Raw genomic sequence first — 24,860 nt, 5'->3', positions numbered from 1 at the left:
CATACTGCAATTTACAAAAAATGAGACAGTTTTTGAAATCGCAACATGTCCTTTGCGTTTGTTTTTTTTCTGCAATGGGTGGATTTTTGCTGCGGTGTTTATGCTACCTTGGCCCCGGGTTTTAGACAGATCTTGGCTGCTCAAGTTCCGAGCAACAAGCAAACAGTTTGAGAATCAACCCTTCCCCTCTCCATTTACTGTGTGAAGACAAAACAGGCGGCAGAGATTTGAAGTATCGGCACTCACCATCGCCGAGAACTGCGGTTGTCACCGCAAAAATCGATATCTGTATTTTGGGTTTATCTGTAGGGAACAACTCTCCTGACGAACTATGTCCTAAGATAGGGGCACAGGGAAACGCGTTGAGAGACACGCTAAACTAACCTAGAACCTGTTGGGGGGTAAATTAGTGGACAGAACAGAGGGAAAATATATCGGCGTAACAAGCACGGTCTACTATATCTTAATAGCTGATGCTGTCCCTCTTTAGGAATGATATAATGGGGAAGATGTGTGTATCCCTTGCCTCCAACCCTCCAGGGTGTCCCGTTCAGCTATAAAAATTCATCCGCCGAACATAGGTCTAGGATTTAGATCTAAGCAGACATATACTAGTCTGCAAGGATTTATTCATTCATTATTCATTCATTTATTCACAATTTGTGCAGCTGAGCAGTAGATTAAATCCAATTGGGGCTGACACATATATGTGTTATTTCTGCTCTCTGCTACGCCGCACATGTAATGTAGCAACCTAGGAAGTTGTGTCTATAGCAAATAATCAGTGATTTTGATAGAGCGACAAATCCTGACTATAGGTGTCTACTGAATGGCGTATCTTATATCTAGGCTAACAAGTTCAATGTAAAGCAGGAGTCTTCTGATACGTACAGAAGCTCTTGTGGGATATATTTGAAGGGTAGCCTGTTTTATCTTTTTCACTATTTATGGGGTTTTAAATATCACGAGTAAAAGTTACGTCTTATTTGATACCAGTGTTATCCCTGCCATATTTCTACAGAGTATAATTAATAGACCACAAAGTTTTTAGGTGAAGACAAAACAGAACCTCACCCAACACTCACTGTGTAGACATCTTACTTATGTCATGTATCTATGGACGGATCTTTGCTAGCAACAGGGAGTGAACTGCAAATTAGTTAGCAGGGAGATGCTTAGGGGCAGGAACTGCTGAGAGGTGGTTCAGACAAAGGCCAAGTAGGTAGGGGAATCTCCAAAACAGCAGGTCTTGTGAGGTGTTCTTTGTATGCAGTGGTTAGTACTTGCCAAAACTGGTCCAAGTAAGGATAGCAAGCAAATTGTCAGTGGGCATGGGCATCCAAGGCTCATTGGTGTGTGTAGGGAGAGAAGGTGATCCTATAGGACAGCTACTCTTGTATCAGATCTATTTTAATGAATCATGGCAAAGAAATGAAATTGAATTTCCATTCTATCGCAGTAAAAAAAATGCAAATCTATTCTCCAGTATGTAATTAGGAGAACAGTGCACTCTGTATGCTGCCCTCTAGAGGGCAGCCCCCTTAACATCATGCATGAATCTGTTCCTTTTGGAATAGAAATACTAATTTGGCAATAAACTCTGCATCATGTTAGTAGGCTTATTAACTTATTAACATGCATGATGTTAAGGGGGCTGCCCTCTAGAGGGCAGCATACAGAGTGCACTGTTCTCCTAATTACATACTGGAGAATAGATTTGCATTTTTTTTTACCCAGAATCCCTAGCGGAGCAGGAATGACTTGTAAGTCTCCGTACTGCCTATGTAGACACACACTCTCCCTAATGTGTATGATTATGCCCTGACCACATTCTGTCGCAGGATGTTTGTGTCTTTGCCTACATGGCATGATTTCAGATTAATATTAATTAGATTAATATTTACATAAGGCAAATACATTGAAATAAATATATATCCATCCATAAGGAATTGCCAGGCAAAACTGATCTGGCAGGAACTTATCTCTGAGACAGATTTACCGATCGGTAAATTTAAAATTCGCCATTTTTATTCCATTTAGTGGAATGTGCATTGTAAAATCGTGATCCTTTTTGTATAAATTTAGGATTCATTGAGAATTGTCAAGCCACCAGTACAGTGGATTGGGAAGGGGTCTAGTGGAATGGGTAAAGGGTATAAAGTGCAGAGAGGTTAAACCTATTCTAGAGTCTGATCATGTGTTCAATCAAAAGCTGACAAAACTCAGTATATTAAGGCTTGAGGCCCCACAATGTGAAAAAGCTGCTTTTTAATGCACATTTTGCTACATTTTTATTTTTTTTTGAGCCGTCAGGAGAGGATTGAGCAGAAGAAAGACGTATAAGAGCTTTCTATATATTTCCCATTCCTGACATTGGCTCCAAAAACCGCTGCAAAATAAGCAGCTTTTCTGCACCTTGGGGCTTCAGCTGTAATATAGCAACTCACTACTCTGTTAATATAGGGACTCTTTGGACTCCATTCACACATGTGCATCCGATGTGGGGACAGGTTTGCAGTGTAATGCAGTCTGATGACACTAGAGTTTCATTAGAGTAAATTCTGTGATGCAGTCACGTCTATGGGAGCTCCGGTGACACGGAGCAAGAGAAAGGACCTGCTCTATAATCATCTGTATGATGGGCATGGAATAGACTGGAAGTCCCATAGACATGAATACATCTAAGTGAACCTCTGCTGCAAGCTCAGCCCCACATCAGAAGCAGACTTGGTTGTGTGCAGAGGGCCTTAAGGGGACAATGAGCCTGGAATAATAATACCGCTTCTTCTTCTTGAAGGTTACTGCTACAAGAGAAAAAAAACTGCCTCTTAAAGCATCTAGAAGAAGCTACCCGTCTGACTTCTTACCTTCATACTCAGCTTAAAAGGTAAGTTTACAAATCTGGACCACCAGACTCCTGTTCCTTTGCATGTGGTCTCTAGGTTTGCACAAGCCTTGGGGCTTCTGTTCTCCGGGTCTGCTTGGAGACCCGAAGCAGAAACCCATGGACCCATAGACTATAATGTGGTTTTTTGGGTGTCGCCCCAAATATGTGGAGAGAAAAGTCCTGCATTTTAAGCAGAAAGGGGGATGGAATCCCCGAATGGTCATCAAACGCAGATGTTAACCTAGCCTTATATTGCTAGGTTCTGATTTTGGAAGGGTAAGAGAAGAGTAGTCTGTTACTGAGCCTAGTATGAGTACAATACAGATGCAATGGCCTCGCTGAGCCTATTTCTTACCAAAAGTACCACAATGTGCTTTCCATAGAAGCAGTTTCCATAACAAGTCTTTAAGGGAGTCTGTTATAAGTATCCAACATATCAACTCAAGATAGGTGAGATTCACTTGAATCAAACAGTGGTTTCCTCCTTACGACTGCTCATAGGACAACGGCAGGAAACAGTGGATAAGAATTGTTTGGTATCTGAAAATAAGGCCAGAAAACAGTGACGTAACTAAAGTCTTGTGGGCTCCGGTGCAATCGTTTGTCCGGGGCCCCCTTCCTACAGCGAATTCTTGATAGTGATGGTTATGGGTCTAAGGAGTTTAATCCACCTTAGTGTGGTTCGGGTAATCTGTGCGTCTCCTTGGTTTATGGGTCAGATGGAAGCTGCAATCTCAATACTAATACCAGTACTTATGGGTCCCCTAAGGCTTCTGGGCCCAGTACGACTGCATCCTCTGCACCCCCTCAAGTTACACCCCAGTCAGAAGACATCTGACATACACACTTCTATTGGGTGGAAGTCAGTCGTAACCATTTATTTAAAATTTATTGTCAATATGCAAATGAGCTCTTTGGAGCAATGAGGCTCCATTGCTCCATAGAGGTAATGAACAACAATCTCATTGCTCCAGAGAACTCATTTACATATTGACAAAAGTATCACTTTTTTATGTAATGGACCTAACCATGTCCAAGGGGAAAACACGGTTTGATTCAGATGATCCTAAACTATCTATCTGCAAGGCAGAGGTGACAGGCTGGGTTCTAGCGACACACTCCCTTTAGTAAAAATCATGTCTTCTATTTTTTGTGTTTTATTGGTTTTGTTATATGACTACATAATTTTTCTATATATTATACTTTTACTTCTTTTTTTCCCCCTTGATTTAGCTTGTCTGCCAGCAACCTTACCATGTCTTCTGGCAGCAGTCGTGGTTCCTTGGCCTCAAGTCGAGGATCTCTGGCATCAAGTCGAGGTTCTCTCAGCTCTATAAGCTTTACGGACATTTATGGCCTTCCACATTATGAGAAGCCTGAATCTCATTCTGATTTTTCTCAGCATATGCGCTTTGATATGATTCCATTAGATGCTGTTTGCAGAGATAGTCAATACTCCGAAACAGCTGGCCTCTCCAACCTCGGGAAACAGAAGATGTCAATGGACACCCCTCAGTCACTCGCCTCTCTGTCATCGCGGTCATCGTTGTCTTCATTGTCCCCTCCAAGCTCCCCCTTGGACACTCCTTTTCTCTCTGCTTCTCGTGACTCTCCACTGGCCCAAATGTCGGAGGGCTTGGAGGAAATAATGGGGGCCCTGGAAATTATGAGAGGACATGGACCCTCTGTGGCCGATGAAGAGACACAGGGAACATCTTCCCATTTGCTTGGGTTTCATGCTGAAAATAGAAGTGTCAGAGAAGGAGGAGCTCAGTTTTCAAGTCTTCAGATGAGAGCAGGTACGCATTTGTGTTATATAATGATATGTGTGTGTGTATATATATATATATATATATATATATATATATATATATATATATATATATATATAATAATTTAAGGAAAATAGCAATGTTGTGTTAGGGGCTGTTCACACGTAAGAATTTGACACTGAATTTGTCAAGCAAAAAATTTGAAGCCGAATTTTTCTGCTTCACAAGAACCAACATAGATTTTAATGATGAATTTGAGGCTAAGGCCCAATGTTGCAGAAACGCAGCTTTTTTTATGCAGATCTTATTGCGGTTTTTTTGAGGCAAAGCCAAGAGTGGATTGAGCAGAAGGGAGAAGTATAAGAACTTCTTATATATTTCTCATTTCTTTTGTAGCCATTCTTGGCTTTGGCTCAAAAAAACGCAACAAAATCTGCAACAAATTAAGCTGCATTTCCGCAACGCGGGGTCTCAGACTGAAGTGGTTTTTCACGTTGAATTTGAAGCAGAATTTAAAGCGCTATTTGGAGAAGAGTGCCACTGTATTTTGCCTTTCTTGGGCAAGGTGAAATTCCAAATTGAAATTTTGACAAATTCCAAGTCGAATTCCACTCTGATGGATAAGGTGTATTTTCTGCCTCCCATTCATTGCAATGGGAGTTCTCAGGTGCAATCCACCTAAACAACAAGCAGGACACTTATCTTTTTGCACTAGTTGAAAAAATCAATTAAAATTCAGTGTCAAATTCCTGTTTGTTAACACCCCCTTAGTTAATAGTGTGAGAAGAGATCATGGGCTCCATCTTGCCCAAACAGAAATTGTACTGTGGTAACCGGTATTTCACCTATTATAATTGTGCCAGCAGTACAAGCTGTAAGATCTTGCGCTGTTGCTATATAGACATCATGCAGGTAGATGGACCCATATATACAATGAGGATGCTGCAGAACTTAGGAGCGCTTTGTTGTCTCAATAGTCCAATGAGTTTTGTGAAAACCCCTTTAAATACTGATATCTGCAGTTTTTGTTTCCAGTATCCTCCCAGCACATGCATTAAAGGGGTTTTGTCAGTAAAGACACTTATCCTATATCCACAGGATAGGGAATATGTGTCCGATCACTGGGGTCTAGAGAACGGAGGCCAAAAAGTCCTTCTTGCCTCCTCCATGTGAATGAAGTGCCAGTATTGGTACTCCATTTACTTCTATGGGGCTTTCAGAAAATATGGTCCACAGGGTCACTTTGTGTTTCATTTGCACAGACAAGGCATGGAGTTCTTTTGGGCCCCGCTCCTATTCATTAGAGGTCCCAGGGATCGCACCCACAGCGATGTCATTGTTATTCCACAGAATTTAGCGTTTATTGACACTGCTTCTTAGCTCGCTATTTTTGATCATTTGGAGGGATTTCCGCACCAATAACATTTGTGACAATCCTTTAGATCGGTGATAAATGTTCTTAGTGGGAAAAACCCTAAGTCTATTGGAGGTGACATGTCACCACCTAGTGGTCGAATATAGAATGGCAACAATTTTCCGTATTCAGTATTTCCTAGAAACGTTGGTTAACCGCTAACTAACTAAACAGTGTTCACACTGCTAAGTGCCTGGTATTTATAGAGGAGACACATTTGTCAGCAGATAATAAAGCAATGTTGTACATTTACGTGTCTCTGTATCATTTACAGGAATTGCAACCCCTGAAGACTGTGGAATAAGTCTAGAGAAAGCCAAAGGAGTCTCTGCGGGATTATCAGATGACTCTCTTGCAAGTGACAGTGGTGTTTTTGAAGCTTTGTGTAAAAGGTTCGACATTTTAACCCTTAATGGTCAGACTCATTTTAGTGTTTTGTGCAGCTTTTATAATTGGTGGGATAAGAAAAGTCATTAATAACCTTTATCTTTATCGAAGGAAAATTGTATAAAAAGTAAAAATAAATAAATAAATTAAATTTCAATTGATAGTGTTTTATTTAAATTTGAAAATTATTCTGATCAAATTTTAAATGTAAATGTGACACATGGACGTCTCTTTTGCACCAAAGCAGCCTTTGTAATGACAGTAGACATCTCTGCTATGGCGGGAGGCACCTGGCATTAACTCTCAAGTCCCGTAGTCTGTGCACCACGCAGCACTGATTTAACACTAAATCTGGAAAAGACAGAAGCCGTAATAAACCACCTATGTCTTCGCCAAAACTGGAGACCCTTCCTGTGTCTTCTAGATTGCAGGGGAGAATAAACTGTAGCAATGTCAATAGACTTTGCTACAGCAGTGGGCATCTGCAAGCACCATCACAAGATATTGGGTGTTCACTTTTTGGTTTAAGGGGTTATGCCATGAAAAATGTTTTTGGTCTATCTATAGAAAAGAGGATAGTTTGTTGAGGGATAGAGGTCCGACTGCTGAGACCCCATGGGTATGTTGTCTTTCCAATGAGAATGCAGTTGTGGTGGACACAGATAGCAGGTAGCCTATTGTCATTACTGCCAGGAAAATGAATGAAGCATGGGTACGGCTACATTGACAATGGGGGCAAAACACCTACCGTTCTCAGGATTGGTTGGGGTGTCAGTGGTTGGATGGCCACCAATCAGCAATGTATCCCCTATCCTATGGATAGATTCAGACAGTCGTGTAATACTATTGGTGTACAACATGCTCTTATCTATGTTGTCTCTGTACAGGAATGAGAATGTTGAGGATTCCGGATGTAAAGATTCAGAGAAAAGAAAAGAACCTCAAGTACATGTTGGAGTAGTGTAAGTGAAGCTTATGTATTATATTTTGCTTGCATCGAATGTGTATATATATGTATTATATTATATTATATTTATATTATTATATTTTATTATATTATTTATATTATTTTATTATATTATATATTATATTATATATTACCGTATATACTCGAGTATAAGCCGAATTTTTCAGCCCAGTTTTTGTGCTGAAAAAGCCCCCCTCGGCTTATACTCGAGTCAGCAAAAGAAATTATTTTTTTTTTAGGAGGGTGAGGGGGGTCTATGACCAGCCACAATATCAATGTATAGAATCTCCCATAAAATAGTGCAAAAAATAAAAAAATAAAAGTTCTTAATCCCTCCTTTCCCTAGAATACATACAAAAGTAGAAAATTACTGTGAAACACAAACACATTAGGTTTCCCTGTGTCTGACAGTGCCCGGTCTACTGAATATAGGGGATCTGCAGTGCTCCTGTTCCGTGGGGAAGGGGTTAATAGGAGCCTACCGCAGATACCCTATATTCAGCCAGGCTGAATTCCAAGTGGGGGAAGAAAAAACCCCAGTCCTCAAGCTCAGGGAAGAGGCAGACAGACAACCAAAACACCCCCTCCCCTCCCCTTCCCCAGCATCTACTGCACCCAAAAACTCCGACCATTTTCATTTTTTAAATTTTCCAGTAGCTGCTGCATTTCCCCCCTAGGCTTATACTTGAGTCAATAAGTTTTCCCAGTTTTTTGTGTTAAAATTAGGGGGGTCAGCTTATATTCGGGTCGGCTTATACTCGAGTATATACAGTATATATATATATATATATATATATATATACTGTGTGTGTATATATATATATATATATATATATATATATATATATATAGACAGCGGAATCTCTCAAAAAGATCCCCTCTTTGAGAATACCTTCCCCTTTCTTTTTCTTTTTTTCAATTCAAAGTTTTATTGCAAATTTTTAAGTACAACAAAGCCTGAAATAGACCAATAAAAACAAAGAAACATATAAAGGAAAAACACAAGTATGTGAGCAGTACATTCAAATAAATTCAAAAAAATAATAGTAGAAGGCCTCCCCCTTTCTTTGACCACATGTTCTATGACGGATTTTCAGTTTTCCATATTAACCATCTTCTTTGAGAAGACCCCCCCCCACCTCCAGAAGACCACTTTCTAATGTCATTTTGCGTGGTTGTCCCAAAGAGTCCTCACTGTATCCATATACATATTTATATAGGATGTATGCAGTAGAGAAACGGGCAGTTCTCCGCATTGCGTTAGGTGTAATTCCTGGACTAGGGCATATCCGCTAGAGTTAGGGCCGAGATAGAGATATGAAAATTACGATTGCTTTGTATGTTATTTAATGTGACCGCCACAAACATAAACCAGTTATTTTCCTTTCTGCTATTGTAGGCAACCTCACTCATCTATACCATGTATTTCATTGCAGGTATGATTGTGGAAGCGAATGTCTTTTTGTACATGTTTTGCAGCTTAAAAATTTTAATGGACTCTCTATCAAGCAAGGATGCAAAATGTAAGTATAAATAAATAAGTCATAAGTTGTGTATATTGGGAGTTTTAGGCTACGTTCACTTCACTGCCACGGATTCTGTCAAAAATGCTAGACAAATGAGAGAAGAATACTGTGCTATGTGATCTGATAAAATGACAGATAGCTTGGCGGAAACCCAACTGACCCCGTTATAGTAAAAAGGTCCATAGGGCACATGTTGTATCCAGCACTACTGTCCTTTTATTATTTCTGTTTCTGTAATGGAACAGAGATAACACCACATGTATTTATTGTGTATTATACTAAGTATTTTCGTGCATTTTTGGGTTGTCTAGTTATGTTAAGCATCTTCCTGCTTGTTAGTAGGATGTATTAATGGGGCAGGAAAGCGGAAATTCAAGACCTATGCCTCTTCTTTAAATGAGCATGTCCTCAATACGCCATAGAGAATTTACAGCATAAGTACGACCTTCCATAACACAATCTATCATTATCTAGAGGACCTATAACCGCCTCCACAAAGTCCACTTCTTTGCATCATTTAATAGCTGCTGCTCCACTGATTCCGGAACAATACAAATTTTTTTCTTTACCGTTCTGGAGCAATCATTGCTGTTGGGTTTGGAGTCTGATGTGCGGTTCAGGCTCTCAGTGTCAGGCAGGAGCAGGCAAAGGCTATTATTCTAAGCTCCCCCTTCTGATTGGACCTCAGAATTACACCCCCCCTTGCCTGCTCCTGTCTGACACCGCCCACCTGGCAGGCACCAAAACTAACAGGATTAAGGAGGAGCTAGAGAAAAAAATTCCAACGATTAACAGATGCTTAACTAGAACTGAAGTTGATGGAGGCGGAGAAAGGTCCTTATTACGTAATACAGGGCCCCTTATACAGCTGCAGACATGAATTCCCCTACGATGGTCACAGTGCCCTTTATATCACCCATGCCAGCCACAATGCCCACTCACACATGGTATCCTGCTACATATTCCAATTTCCCCTCCTTTCCTGCTCTTTTCCTTGTGTTTGCTCTCACATCTGCACATCAGACAAGATACCTGACTTCTCTTCTGGCATCAGTTTTCTGAAGAGACAGAGAAACATCTGCTTCCATGCAGACAGGATGCCTCAAGCTTGCCAGTCCTGAATGTGCCGAAGGCTATTGACATGTGATTGTGGTGCCCGGACCTGAAAATGTCACCGAGAACACCCCTTTCATTTGATAGCTTTTTATTTTTACAGTATGGTTATATTATTTAAGATAAACTTGTATTTTGATAACAATTGATCTCCTTCTATTGCAGACATATTCGAGTTTATCTGCCTTCTCTCGATTCCACCACACCAAGCACTTACTGCTCCAAAGCTCTGGACTTCCAAATGCCCCTGATGTTTAATGAAATTTTTCAGATTCCTATGCAATCCAGCGTCTTAAAGTTGAGCTCCTTACAGCTATACATATGTTCTGTGTGTCCTGAACAACAAGAAGAGCTGCTGGTGAGTATGGATTCTATACATTACACTTGGCATTAAGCTAGGTCTATGTCCTCAATGTCCTGAGCTGTATGCGCACTTTATACCCTTTTGTCCTATTCCACCACACTGTACAGATATTGCCATTTCCATTGGGACTCATAATTTCATTTCTAGTTCTCAGACACACTAGGGCTCATTTCATAGACAGTGTAGATAGGATAGGATAGTGTAGGAGGAAGAAGACTAAAACTCCACACAGCTATTGTTTTTGTAAATTTCTTTTACAGCGAACAACCCCTTTAATGAGTAAAGCGGAGAAGGTTTCCTTTAAGAGTCTATTCATCATATACTGCTATTATTGTCTGACATTACAGGGGATTGCTCAGATCAACTTGGCTGGCTATGAAGGAGCAAAAGAGATGCATATTCAGTGGTATCCGGTCCAGACCTACAGCAGTGCTGTCCCACAGAGGGTTAATGATGGTGCTTGTATTGGAGACTGCACCAAGTCATCGGAAATCGCTAATCCAACAAAAACCGTGAGTAGCACTTACAGAACTAGATCCACAACATGATATGGTCTGGTGACCTAGTGGACACTTCATGGCCACAAGAAAAGGAAAGGGGGCAGAGCACTGGCCGGGTACAGAATACCTTATTAAAGCCTGTTGGTAAATTAGACAGATGGCTGCGAAGATGTGCACAAGGTATAAAAGTGTGTTTCAATTCTCACTAACATCTCTCTAAGGGCCAGTTCACACGGAGTTAAGGCGCTCGCATTCTGGCACGTATACACGTGTCAGAATGTGAGAGCTCAAAACAGATCCCATTCATTTCAATGGGTCGTTATGGGCGTATAACGCGCCTAATTTTGCGGCTGCAAAATTACGCACACAAAATTATGCGCATTATACACCCGTAACAACCCATTGAAATGAATGGGTTCTGTTTTGAGCGCTCACATTCTGACACGTGTATACATGCCAGAATGCGAGCGCGTTAACTCCATGTAAACCGGCCCTAAAGGTGCTCTCTGGAAGGCTTCTTGCACATAAACGTGTATTGTCAGTGTACTAGCTGTGTTTTTCTGGGCTAGCACATTGACCTATTATATTGTAAGGCCTCTTACACAATCCTGTATTTTATCACGGGTCTGTGAGACCAGGGCAAAGCTCAAGACAAATCCTATTCTAGTCTATATTCTGACCCCAGCTCACTGGAGAAACTGGATAGGGAACAGTTTCCTGGCGGTCAGTTTTAAAAACAATTAATTTGAAAGGGTTTTAAAAGCGAACCGCCAGTGTCCATATGTGGCCTCTCCGCGGGGACACAGGTTTTTTTGGACCAGGACACAAAGTCCTGCATGTCTGACTTTGTGTCCGGCCACAAAAAATGAATGGGTTTTAAAACTCTTCCGGGAAACCATTCCCTATCCAGTTTCTCTGGGGAGTAGGACAGAGACCCAGGCGTAAGTGTGAATGCCCCCCTTATATACCTTTGTCTTCAGAAAGATGGCCTTCAGCTGGTGTGAGAAATAAAAGCATCAGTCTGTTAGATAGGAGAACTATGGTAGAACTAGATGCACAGATGCCTACAGTTGTACAGATATTTGCATTTAGCATTTTTTGGTTCTCCTAATGATTTCTAATTCCCTCCTCTAGGACGCTGTGTCAGCTCTGTTGGCTCGAACAACAGCTCAGCTAGAAGCAGTGGAGCGTGAACTGGAAGAGGAGAGGGTGAAGCTGGAATATACAGAGGAAGAGATCCTTGAGATGGAGCAGAAAGAGGACCAAGTGGAGGCGACCTCAGAGAGGTATGTATGACCCTGGTCTAATGCTAGTACACATTTGCAGATTGCAATGTACTCCTAAACTTACACCCCCTGACCTAAAATATATAGGAATAGAAATGTATTGCAGCAGATCAGGCTGTAATGTGGAGCAGGTCTAAGGCTATACACCAATCCATCGTGGATATTTCATCTGTTTTTACAGGTAGAAAATCAACAGGACAAAGAAGTGGAAGAGATTTCTCATCCACACCTTGCATAAAGAATCCACAGTGTAAATTGGCAGATTGTCAATCTGTAGGATGTCGTAGTTAAAACAGATGGGGTACATCAAGTTTAACTTCAAAATCTAAAGTGTTGATTCAGAGGAAGGCCAAAATCCTTAGAGGGTGGACATCCAATAAACCGAATTAGGCTGAAGCCCCACATAGTGTGCTGAAGCCAAAAAGCGCTGCAGGAAAAAATCCCAGCAGAAACACACTGCATTTTCTCCTTTAGAGAAAGCCTGCAGAGTTTTCATCTGCTTTAAAGAAAAAGACAGCATTTCCGTACATATAACGCAATGGTTTTTAAAATCTCTGCATGTCCACTGTGGATATCTTTCTGCTGAATCCTGAAATCTTATCCACTTTGTAGGTACTGTAAGACACTGTGGATTTTGCCGTGGTGGCAAGATTGCGGCGTTTACGCTATGTGGGGAAGATTTCCTTTCTGACTCCAAATTTGGCAGAATAAATTCCTGGATAAACCTTTCATCTAGTTCTCATAATTTGTAGTCCCATTACTTATAACCCTCAAAGTCATTGGTAATGACATGAGCATGTAATCCGTTTTTAGGGCTAGTTCACATGGTGGAAACCTTTTCTGCCATGAGACCTTTCTGCATGGCTAGCAGTGCATCGGTATCCCGCTCCTGATTAGGCCCGAATGAATGGTCCTAATCATCTGAAGATCTGCCACACAGTATGAACATACCCTTAGAGAATGGACACAGTCAGCAGGGACATTGCCTTTATTGTTTGTCTGTATCTTATTTTGGAGCAGGAGCTGGCAAGCGGACTCTGTAGATAGCGGATGTCACAGCAACAGTACACCATTGAGTCCTCATTATTCGGAGGCTATATATGGCGATGCCGTGCATGGGCCCATGTGTACAGGGCAGGCAACCCTGTATGATTCACTGAAGAATGACAATGAACCTTTGAAGGTAAAATTCACTTTTAGTTATACACATCTATTTAATTGTTGTTAATTTTTATTTTCTGAATAACTATAATTATTAACTTCTTAAAGCGGAGCTAAACTTAAGAGCAAGGTTAGATTAGAAAAACGCCAAAATAAATACACACAGAGTATATACCGTATTTTCCGGCGTAAGGGTGCATGCACACTGAGTAACGCCGGGCATGTATGAGAGCCGTACACGCCGGCGTTACAGCAGGGCTGCCAAGCACTTCCCATTCACTTCAATGGGAGCGCTCGTAAACGCCGCTGTTACGAGCGCTCCCATTGAAGTGAATGGGAAGTGTTCGGCAGTCTGCTTTGTGGACGGGAGTGGGGTTAAGTTTTAATGCCTGGAATCAGAGTACATTCTGATTGCAGACATTAGCATCGGGGCTCTGCAGCAGAGCGGTCGCCATTAGCTTTGCATACCCGGTGGAGGCCGGGGCTGCAGCATCGCTACACTCCTGCCACTGCAGGAAGCCAGCGGCGGCAGGAAGGTTGCGATCCCGCTCCTCCACCCCTGTATACCCGGCGTATAAGACGACCCCCAACTTTTCAGAAAAATTTTGGGGGTTAAAAAGTCGTCTCATACCCTGTAAAATACGGGTAATAAAAAATCCCATACAGTATATGATAAAAAGAGAGGAACGCACATTAAATTGTCCACACTGGTCCTAAAGATGCATAATATTAGCACAGCACATACCATGAGTGTAAAGTAAGAACATAAATATCATATGTATTCACAAAACAGTATCTCCAGAATATAATGTATGGTTCCGAAAGTAGACAACATGAAGATTTCTAAATAAATTGCCGTACAGGTTATAGGGCACATGCCGCAACCTATAATGGGGTCCGTGTGCTTGCCGTCAGATCTCCGCAGGGATCATGCAGACAGGAAAGTAGTTCACAATCTACCTTCCAGTCCGCATGGTTTGTGCGGACAGCGCGTGACAAGCACACAGACCCCATTATAGTCTATGGGGTCTGTGTACTTTTACTGCACAGCGCTTGTAATTGTGTTTGGCATTCCGTTCAGGGGGTCCCCATGTGGACTCTCCCGGACAGAATACCAACGCAGATGTGAACCAAGCATTACAGTAAAGCAAGCTCACTATTTAAATGGTGCCCTCAGTCCCATTGTGTGAAATGACTTTCTTTGTAATATATCTTTCTGTGTATTTGAACCCTACAAATTGTAAAGCGCTGCGGAATATGTTGGCGCTATATAAATAAAATTTATTATTATTATTATATTAATGGTGTGTGACCAATCACAAATAAGGATAGACAGCTGCTGCCACCCTCCAACAACCTCTAATAGACCAAAGTACCCTCCAAATGGTCTTCATGGACCATTACTATGTTAGATCCTACACCCACCTGAAAATCCTTTTGTTACTCTGGTCAACCAGTCCAAAACTGACTATAAAATGTCATGGCATACAGGGTGATGCAAGGGGCTACTCTGGCATCTAAGAGTGATGATGTCACCCTGCTGAACATGTGATGGCACCATAATGGCGCATCTACAACCGTCATGAGTTCGCCCATACCATGTGCCTCACCCAGCAAACTAGGGCAAGCACCTGGGAAAGGTTGGCAGGAATGAAGGAGCACAGTGGTTTAGCAGTATACAACTACTATCCTATGTTGGGTTTAAGGCTTTTGGGATGGCACTACCATCACAGAATCACCAGATGGCGCCAGTAAACCCAAAGTAAATTAACACAAATCAAATCAAATCAAAAAATGCTTTATTGGCACGTCCGAATAGGTATTTGGCATTGCCAAAGCTAGTAAAGTGGGTGGGTGGGGGAGTTGGGTTGGGTGGGTGGTGGGTATGGGGGGGGGGGGTTCGGTTATAACAGTCCATGGAGTCTCATCTTCCTCTTCGTTGGTGACTGCTATATGGGGAGGTGGGGGTGGGTGGGGCGGGTGTTTTGGGATAAATATAACAGTCCATGGAGTCTCATCTTCCTCTTCGTTGGTGGCTGCTATATGGGGAGGTGGGGGTGGGGGTGGGTGGGGCGGGTGTTTTGGGATAAATATAACAGTCCGTGGAGTCTCATCTTCCTCTTATTTGGTGACAGCTGGACACGTATTGGGCAGCGATCTCCACAGTGGCCTCTTCTTCTCCCAGTAGGATGTAGAGTTTCCTCTTCTCGTCTGCAGATATGAAGTCTGGCATGTGGGCAGAGAGTCTTTGGTAGTAGGCGGCCCTCATAGCTGAGTATTTGGTGCAGTGTAGCAGGAAGTGGGTCTCGTCTTCTAGGGCCCCCTGGTCACAGTGCTGGCACAGTCTCTTCTCCCGTGGCTTGTACGTCTGTCTGTATCGCCCCGTCTCTATCTCTAGGTTGTGGGCGCTCAGTCTGTATCGGCTCAGGGTCTGTCTGTGCTTGGGGTGGCGTATTTTCTCCAGGTAGGTGGCCATGGTGTAGTCCCTTTGTAGGGATTGGTACACGGTGAGTTTCTTGGAGTTATTTATTTCGTTTCTCCATTCTTCAATGTACCGCTCTCTATTTGCCTCTGTGGTCGCCTTTATTTCGGCCTTGGTTATCATCTGTTGGTGTTTTTGGTTTGGTGGTTGGCTGCTGTTTGGTTGGTGAATGTCTGGTTTGCTCAGGTGGCTTAGCCAGGCTTGGTGGTGGTAGGAGTCGGACTTGCTCACCTGGATGTGTGCCTGGAAAGCTAGCGCCCTCTTCTGTATGGTGAGCCATAGGGGGAGTCTGCCTAGCTCTGCCCTGCAGGCCATGTTGGAGGTGTTGCGATGGACATGGAGCAGGTATTTGCAGAACTCCAGGTGGAAGTTCTCTGTTGGGCTGGAATCCCACCTTGACTGGTCTGGGTAGGTGGCTGGGCCCCAAACCTCACTGCCATAGAGAAGGATCGGGGAGATGACTGCGTCAAATATCTTCATCCAGACCCTCACCGGTGGTTTGAGGTGGTACAGTTGTCTTCTGATGGCGTAGAAGGTTCTGCAGGCTTTTGCTTTCAGGGTTTCTATTGCTGCTTTGAAGCTTCCTGATTGGCTGAGCTCCAGCCCCAGGTAGGTGTAGCTGTTGGTTTTCTCCAGTGTGGAGCCGTTCAGTGTGAATTGTGAGGTGGTGGAGGCTTTATTGTGGCCCTTCTTCTGGAATACCATGATTTTGGTCTTCTTCTGGTTGATGGGTAGGGCCCATGTGGTGCTGAATTTTTCCAGCACTGACAGGCTTTCTTGGAGGTCTTTCTCGGTGGGGGCCAGGAGTAGGAGGTCATCGGCGTATAGCAGGAACTTCACCTCTCGATTGTTCAGGGTGAGGCCTGGGGTTGGTGAGGCCTCCAGGGCTGTAGCCAGTTCATTGATATAGATGTTGAAGAGCGTATTCATGCACTGCCAGAATAAGAAGAAATATAATGTGCTAAATAAGTGCACAGTGCAACATTCAGTGCTAAAATTAATAAAAAAGTGAAAGTGAGAAAATAAATTTATATATATATATATATATATATATATATATATATATAAACTATATGATAAATAATAAAAATCATTTTTTCTGAGCCAAAGCAAGCAGTGGATTTAGCAGTAGAGTGAAGTGCTTCCTTTATATTCCTCTAAAAATAAAAAAAAAAGCAAAATTTGCACACAAAAAAACCCTGCAGTTTCTCTGCAATATGTGGCTTTAGCTCTAAAGGGTGTCTGTCACCAGAAACCATTGTATCAAACCAGCCCTACAGAATGATGTTTTCCCCTTGTAAATTGGTGTCTCTAAAGCCGAAGTACTCAATAAAAAACTTTGTGAGAATAGTGACTGATGAATTGCCACTAGGCATATATATGAGTCCATTCACACAGAGGAAAATGGTGAGGAATTTGGCTTTTTTTTCAGTGCTGAAATTCCACACCAAATTCCTCACCATTTTCCTCCATATGAACTAAATGTTGCTATATACTGAGACAGCCAAAGACTACAGCATTCTGAATGATGTGCTCTTTGAACAATATAGAATGTTTCCCATACGTTCACCCAACACATACTCATACTGTAAAAGGGTCGTGGCCAAAATAATCAACATTAATCGTAATTGAAGTAAAAATGCCCGAATAATTGTGATTTTGATTTAGGCCATAATTGCCCAGCCCTAATGTTAGAGAATTGCTTAGATGACAATTCCCCAGTAGCTGCTGGAGAACCCTGGAGGAATGGGCACAAGAGACAGAGAGCCCTAAGCTGAAGCCCCCCAATGTCCCTTCTTCTTGCCAGGCCCTATCCTATGTAATAGGCGGCAACTTGGAGACGGTCCCTTCCTGTATATGTGACACACAAAACGCAGACAAGACAAACAACAACAATGGGAGGTCAGCTAGCCAGGGGTCAGTAACAATCAAGCAATGCAGTGCCAAATCAGAGTCCAAAAGAATAGTCAGTAGGGAAAGCCAAGGTCAGGATTAAGAATACAAGTAACTAAACAGCAAGAGAAAGCCAGCAAGCACGAGGCAATAACAGGCACCAGTGTGAATGTGAGCCATGACTAACTGGACCTGACAGGAAGGCAGGCTGTCAATCACAGGCAAGACAAAATTTAACTACTTCATGGACAGAGGCAGACAAGGGCAGAAGACGGGTGTGGTGCGAATACAATTAAAGAACTAGAGCCGTGTTCACACAGTGAAACCAAAAACTCTAAGCAAGGAACTAAACTGCACACGCCTCCTGCATTTCCACATGCAAGCAGAGGGTGGCGCAGTGACATGAACAGGCAGAGATGTAATCTTTTCCCACATATTATACACATATATCAATCTGCTTAGTTCCCTCTCTATAACTTACTGCCTGAAGATCAGCCACCATATAGAGTGTGTGCAATACATACAAAAAGTGGCTGAAACAAGGCGTTCCTATAGAAGAACCAAAAGCTGATGGACATTGAACTGTGATGATGTATTTCTACAAACTACGTACGACATAGTGAACAGATTGTAAGGTACAATCATACTTGTTATATACACAGACGTGCAAAAAGAATTTTACCATGGTGTAGTAGATGAGATATCAGGTAATGCTGGCAAAGTTTTTGTTTCTTTTTTTTTTATTTGTTCTCATTTTTTATATTGCAGGTAGATAAAGAGACCAACACAGAAGACGTCTTTCCAGAAGATGTTACTATCCTGAAAAAGGAGAGATCCTGCCGCAGGTCTCGCGGGTCTCCCTTCGTCCGAAGCAGCACAATTGTCCGCTCCCAGACCTTTTCTCCAGGAGCCCGGAATCAGTATGTTTGCAGAGTAAGTCCAACTGAACATCAGATTATACGCTGTGCGGTTTATATCCACAGTAAATCTTTCAGTATAGATATTTAATATAGTGTAGTTTATGAGAATAAGCCGATAGTTCATCTGAAGTCATCTCCATGGATTAGTATTATAATGTCTGAGATTATTACATGCCTAGATTTATGGGATTGCATGCTATACATAGACATAAGCACAATTGTATAAATAACTAGTCGGTGAATAAAATCCGGTCGCGGCCTTTATTAAAGGTAAATAAATGGTTTCAATAAATGTGTAAATATTAACTTCACAACTGCTAAAGCAAACAGATAGCCGAGCCATAAACTCTATAAATATCTCGTCTACTCCTTTAAATAAAGCCGTGACATTACAGAGATATATATTATTTGCATAAGGGGGAGTGGGTGACTTTCTACCTAAAGCCCCGGAGTCTGACCAAGAACCCATTGCCAAATTGATATTACCTGAGGAAGGTACCAAGGCACAGCAGTCATCCCAAGGTTCACCTTCCTGAGGGTCCAGTCTCCCCCATTCCTTGGATGCATCTTGCTATTTGCAGTCACAGAGGATCGATGTCTTTGAGGTGCATAGAGCCAACAATTTAATAAGGAGGACACAGAAAGTTTCATACGAAATCTGACAAAAAATAATCTGACTCCTTTAACCTTTGATTGGCTGCCTTATAATGGAATTAGACCCGGTTCACATCTGCGTTTGGGCCATTCCGTTCCCCTCTCTGCATTTTTCGTGGACACCACACAGACTCCATTATAGTCTATGGGGTCCTCCGGTTTCTGACTGTAACTGCATTTTTATGTGAATTAAGTTTCCTTTCAGGGGGTCCCCAAACCAAAATTCACTCCCAGATGTGAAGCGGACCTTATTCTCCTCTAGCAGAGCCGCCAGTAGTACAAAAGCCCCCCACTATGTAACAGTGCACTTCATAGTGCCCCTCTCAGTAATAATAACGCCTCCCCTGATGTGCCCTATTAGTAATAGTGACCCCCATAGTGGCCCCATATGTAATAGTGCCCCTATTTGTAGGAGTGCCCCCAAATAAAATGCTTAATTTTAACATGATAAAGACAAAAGAGTTTATCACTCCCATTCCTGAGAATACGGTGTCATTTGGCTATTAGATGCACTGTAAGAATACACAGGAGACATAGCTGATGAATATTACTGACCTGACAGATCTGCTCTAAGTACTGAGAAGAAGACAAAACAGCGCCAAGTGCTAAGAGCGTGATACTGTAATACACGTGGTAATGACAAATGCAATAGATGATTGAAGGCTCACCTTGTGGGATTGTGACCAATAGTTCACGTCCACTATGTAGGCTTGTAAAATAGACTGTTATAGAGCAAGCGGACCCCAGTAGCAGCAGCAGCCGGCCTCAGGAACGCGTTGCACAAGACCATGTGTCAGGAATCTCCAAATGTGGGCGGAAAGAAGGCAATAGGCGCGCTGGTCTAAACAGATAAAGCCTTATTTTCATGTGGAAATACGTTTGGACCAGCGTGCCTATTGCTTTCTATTCGACAACATCTGGAGATCTGCTGTAAGTGTCATGTCTGTATCTCAGAATCACCTCAGTTTGTTCTATCCAGTCTTAAAGGGGTACTCCATTCACAGCAAGTTACAACCTGGCCTAAGATTTTGAGTGGAGCAGCTGGACGGAGAGCCTACGGAGCACCAAATAATTGGGACTACTGGAGATAGTTGGACCCCAACCCATCAGCAAGTTAACCCCTTTTGGATAGGCAGTAACTTGCTGTGACTGGAATAACCCTTTATATTTCACTACTCAGTTCATTTGTTTGACATGAACCATCAACTCAAGGGAGTTGAGGAACTCGTAACCTGTTTCCTTCCATAGTATTATATCTGATCTGGCTCTCACATTGCAGTATTCTTGTCTACAGCCTTGTACAATGTGAATTTTGTTTTATTTAGTTATATCGAAGCGACAGCGATAGTTCAACCTTACCAAGAAAATCACCTTTCATCCGTAATACACTGGAAAGGCGAACACTACGCTATAAACAGGTAAGAGAAGAGTTTCAAGACGCCGCCACACTTTGCTTGATTTCATGGAGAACCTAAGAGCTTGTGCAGGCGGACACTTTGTATTAGGACCTATCATGATCTCGATACTCAGTGGAGAATACATGATCTGTATGGGACTATATGGTCAGCTATTTCGATCCATATTGTGGTCATAGTCTTAGAGTCTTAGTCACGGTTGCTTCCTTCAGGTTTAGAGTTGTTTCTTTTCCTGGAACAAAAAGCAGACCTATTTTTAGGAAGCTGAATGGACGGACAGATAGTTAAACTGACTGATGTTTATTGATCTCTGCTAGGACTGCAGTCACATTGGAGCAGTAGTTTACTAGACATCCTGGTGCGGAGTACTAGATTGTGCATCAATCAGTTATTGGTATTATTGTTCCCATATTCTTCACCTAACCTGGGTTTCCTTTTTGCAGCAAGCCTGCCAGTCTTCCATGGCGGAGATCATGGCAAGGACATCTCTTGACCTGGAGCTGGATCTCCAGGCTTCCAGAACAAAGCAGAGGCAACTAAATGAGGAAATAAATGCTCTAAAAGAGCTCAGGCAACGTCTGGAGGAGGCTCAGCATCGAGGCCAGAGTGAGCTCCCCCAGTGGGTTCTGCGCGATGATCGATTCCGGAATTTGCTTTTAGAGGCAGAAAGACAGGTACGTTTGGCATGTGCGAGATTTCACTTTCAAAAATATATTATTGTAATTTTTTTTTTTATTATTATTGTTAATCCTATAGAGTTTTAAGCACATAGGACAAAACTATATGATCAAATATAGAGGTCTTATTTTTATCAGTATGGGTGGCCATTGCGTGGCGTCTTTTTTCAGGACTCCGGGCTTAAAACTTTGATGCAGGTTTGAAAATGTGTTGACAGTAAATCTTATTCTCTTTTACAATGTGTAGACAAGACAGACCAAACTCGAGCAGCACCAAGAACAAGCAGCTGAGAAAATGCTTAAGAAAGCCTCTAAAGAAGTATTCCAGCTGCGTGGTCGAAACCAGAAGGAACCTTTACAGGTGCAGACCTTCAGGTAAGAGGCGTATGATCTTTGGCATCAAAGCGGTATCTTAAAAATGGAGAGCTATCCTAAGCATAGGTCACTAATATCAGATTTGTGGAGGTCTGACACCCTCTACCCCTCCCGAAATGCCCATTTTATACTGGACTGGACTGACTGGAAGTTCACAACTTACGCTAGGTTCACACCTGCGTTCGGGGCTCCATTCTGTGGTTTCCGTCTTCTGCATGCAAGAAGACGGAAACCACAGACCGGGTCCGGCCGTGAGCGGTGGTGAGCGTTTTATGCTCTCCACCGCAAAACCGTTTTTTTTTAAACCGGATACAGAGTACTGCATGTCCTACTCTGTGTCCGGATTTAAAAAAAAATGGTTTCGCGGTGGAGAGCATAAAACGCTCACCACCGCACACGGCCGGACAGCTTTCAAACCCATTCAAATGAATGGGTGAGAAAGAGTCCTGCAGGTTTCCGTCTCCTTCCTCTGTTTTGTGCAGGAAACGGAAACCTGCAGAACGGAGACCGGGCGCAGATGTGAACGAGCCCTTACTATTATACAGTGAGTTCTATGCACACAGCCATGGTCAGTTCGGGAAATATAGACCCTGTGTGTGTTTGTGGGACTGAATATGATCTTGTGCTGGAGGCCTAAATTTTCAAAACAGATTGATCACAAGATATTTATCCTTTATATCCCACTGATTTTGGTAACATTAAAATTGTTTATTGAGAAATTGGACTTTTTAAAGGTGACCACCAGTGTCCGTATGCGGCCTCTCCGTATGTGGCCTCTCCACCTGGGACACATCTGTTAGTTAGAGAAATCTCCTATATGAATAGAAGGGGCTTCTATTGTACAAAAATTGTACAAATCTAAAGCAGCGTTCACATTACATGCAGGACTTTGTGTCCATGCAAAAAACAAAATGGTTTCCAGTTGGAGAGGCCGCATACGGATACTGGCGGTCACCTTTCAAATGAATGGGTTTTAAAGCTGACCGCCGGCAAGCCGTCCCCTGTCCAGTTTCCCTGAGGTTTAGGAGGGAAACCCAGGGGCGGACACTGACGGTAGTGTGATCCCATCCTAAGACTATACAGAATAATGACTTGGGGCCAGGACCTTGTGGGTATATTTACACCAGTTAGATGTGTTGCAGATATGTCTGCAATGCTTTCTACCCCTGAATGCAGCTTATAGAAATCCATGCATGAAACCACATCAGTCCAGAATGGATTCTGCCACTTACAATGAGAATTTAGAGATTGTATCCTGATCCTATTGAAATGGAAAAAAGTAGAAAAATGTATTTATTTTCACACCTACTTTGGCATATTTTATAATCAAGTCCCATTGTGTAAAATGACGTTCTTTGTTATGTTTCTCTGTATTTGAACCCTACAAATTGTACAGCGCTGCGGAATATGTTGGTGCTATATAAATAAAATTTATCATTATTATTATTATTATTATTATTATTTTATTCTTCTGAAATCAAATTTCCCGTGTCTCGTTCAGAGAGAAGATGGCGTTCTTCACAAGACCAAGAATAAACATACCTCCTCTTCCAGCAGACGACGTATGATTCAGTCCGAGAAGCATGGAGCCTTCTGTTCACAGCCCGGTGAAGTTGTGACACTAGTGAAGTTTAATGTTATATTTTCAAAGTTATTCATTATTTTGTAAAAAAGAAAAAAAGAAAAACAGAAGCATATATGCATATATAAATATCTATAATTATATATTTTATAATATGACCGCAGCGAGGCTTGGTTTTTCCTTGCTGTAACACTGACATCCTTGAAGGCAACCTATTTTATAGATCAACTCCTCTGTTCAGACGAAATGTGTACAGTTTTGATGCTGTTTTATGTGACTTTAATAAAAGGCTGGAGATCAGAAATAAAGCAAGTTCGGGCAATTCACTGTATTGTAATTTATTTATAGGTCCTTATTTTCCTTGAGGGAAAATGTCCTTTTTAAATGTTTAAGCTGAATTTCTGCTTCCGAGTGTTTTGTCATACAGATGAATTGATCGGGGTGAACTTGCTTTCTTTCTGTTACCTGAAATGAAAATACTATTTGCAGACTTATCACCTTTAGTAGCATTTTGTTACTTTTTACCTTTTTACTTCTTCTTTCATAACATATCTCTTATTCTTTTACACCATCTCTTCTCCGTATTGAAATATTATCACTGCAAGGTTTTTAATACTAATTAAAGATGGCATTGCATTTTTTCAGAAACCCTCTTGTTATTTCATTATGTTGTATTGATGTACGTCAAGCAACCATAACAGTGAGACCAAGCGAAATGTATAGCATTGATTATCTCGTGACCTGTCAGGAGTTGATATACTGACCTACATCGATTAACACTTGGTTTACACTAGCGTTCAGGTTTCCATTCTTAGGGTAAGTTCACACGGGGTTTTTTGGATCGGAACCTGAGGCGGAGGTCTTAGGTTCCAATCCAAAAATCGGGGTAGCCGCGACTGAAAGCCAGTGCACTGCATTGGCATCCAGCCACGCACTCCGCTCCGGATTAAGCCCAATGAATGGGCCTAGTGCGGAGGAGGGAGTTTCTTCAGGCCGAATCCTCAGACTCAGCCTGAAGAATGAGCGCCTCACTTCTTCTTTCCGGGAGCCGGAAGAAACGGCTCCCAAAAAAAAGACCTGAGCGGCTCCCGTTGATTTCAATGGGAGCCGTCTTTTTGGTCAGGGATTTGAGGTGGATACGGCCTCAAAACCCTGACCAAAAAACTCTGTGTGAACTGACCCTTTGGGTTCACAAGACGGAAACCCTGTCCTCTTACCTGCAGAAACCACGGACCCCATAGACTGTAATATAGTCTGCTGGCTTTCCAACTTTTTATACTGAAAGCAATGGAGAGAAATGTCGTCCTTGTAGCACTTCTGTCTGCACCGATTTTAAGCATAATCTGGGACAGAGACTCCAACGCTAGTGTGAACATAGTGTAATAGTTACACAATGTAAACTTAAGTTTATGTTCACACAGCAGAAACCTTTTGCAGTGCATCAGCATCCCTCTCCTGATTAGGCCTGAATGAATAGGTCTAATC

At 42.2% G+C, this 24,860-nt stretch overlaps 1 protein-coding gene across 1 annotated transcript in view; it reads left to right on the top strand.

Annotated features, from left to right (window-relative positions):
- The window catches only part of WWC3 (WWC family member 3), a 117,015-nt gene extending 93,018 nt beyond the window's left edge, over positions 1-23,997 (top strand). Inside the window, exons 10-23 of the mRNA XM_075263648.1 lie at positions 2,798-2,887; positions 4,121-4,686; positions 6,348-6,465; positions 7,348-7,422; positions 8,864-8,950; positions 10,232-10,424; positions 10,778-10,942; positions 12,065-12,216; positions 13,237-13,399; positions 18,521-18,685; positions 20,652-20,744; positions 21,185-21,415; positions 21,666-21,793; positions 23,295-23,997. Of these exons, the coding sequence (XP_075119749.1) occupies positions 2,798-2,887; positions 4,121-4,686; positions 6,348-6,465; positions 7,348-7,422; positions 8,864-8,950; positions 10,232-10,424; positions 10,778-10,942; positions 12,065-12,216; positions 13,237-13,399; positions 18,521-18,685; positions 20,652-20,744; positions 21,185-21,415; positions 21,666-21,793; positions 23,295-23,361 (2,293 nt within the window). The 3' untranslated portion in view covers positions 23,362-23,997. The remainder of the gene's footprint in view (positions 1-2,797; positions 2,888-4,120; positions 4,687-6,347; positions 6,466-7,347; positions 7,423-8,863; positions 8,951-10,231; positions 10,425-10,777; positions 10,943-12,064; positions 12,217-13,236; positions 13,400-18,520; positions 18,686-20,651; positions 20,745-21,184; positions 21,416-21,665; positions 21,794-23,294) is intronic.
- The last annotated feature ends 863 nt before the right edge of the window (positions 23,998-24,860 follow it).

Source organism: Leptodactylus fuscus, chromosome 2 (assembly GCF_031893055.1).
Source record: "Leptodactylus fuscus isolate aLepFus1 chromosome 2, aLepFus1.hap2, whole genome shotgun sequence".
Taxonomy (NCBI): Eukaryota; Metazoa; Chordata; class Amphibia; order Anura; family Leptodactylidae; genus Leptodactylus; species Leptodactylus fuscus.
Note: the sequence above shows the minus strand (reverse complement) of the source record. Positions and strands in the feature narration are given on the sequence as shown.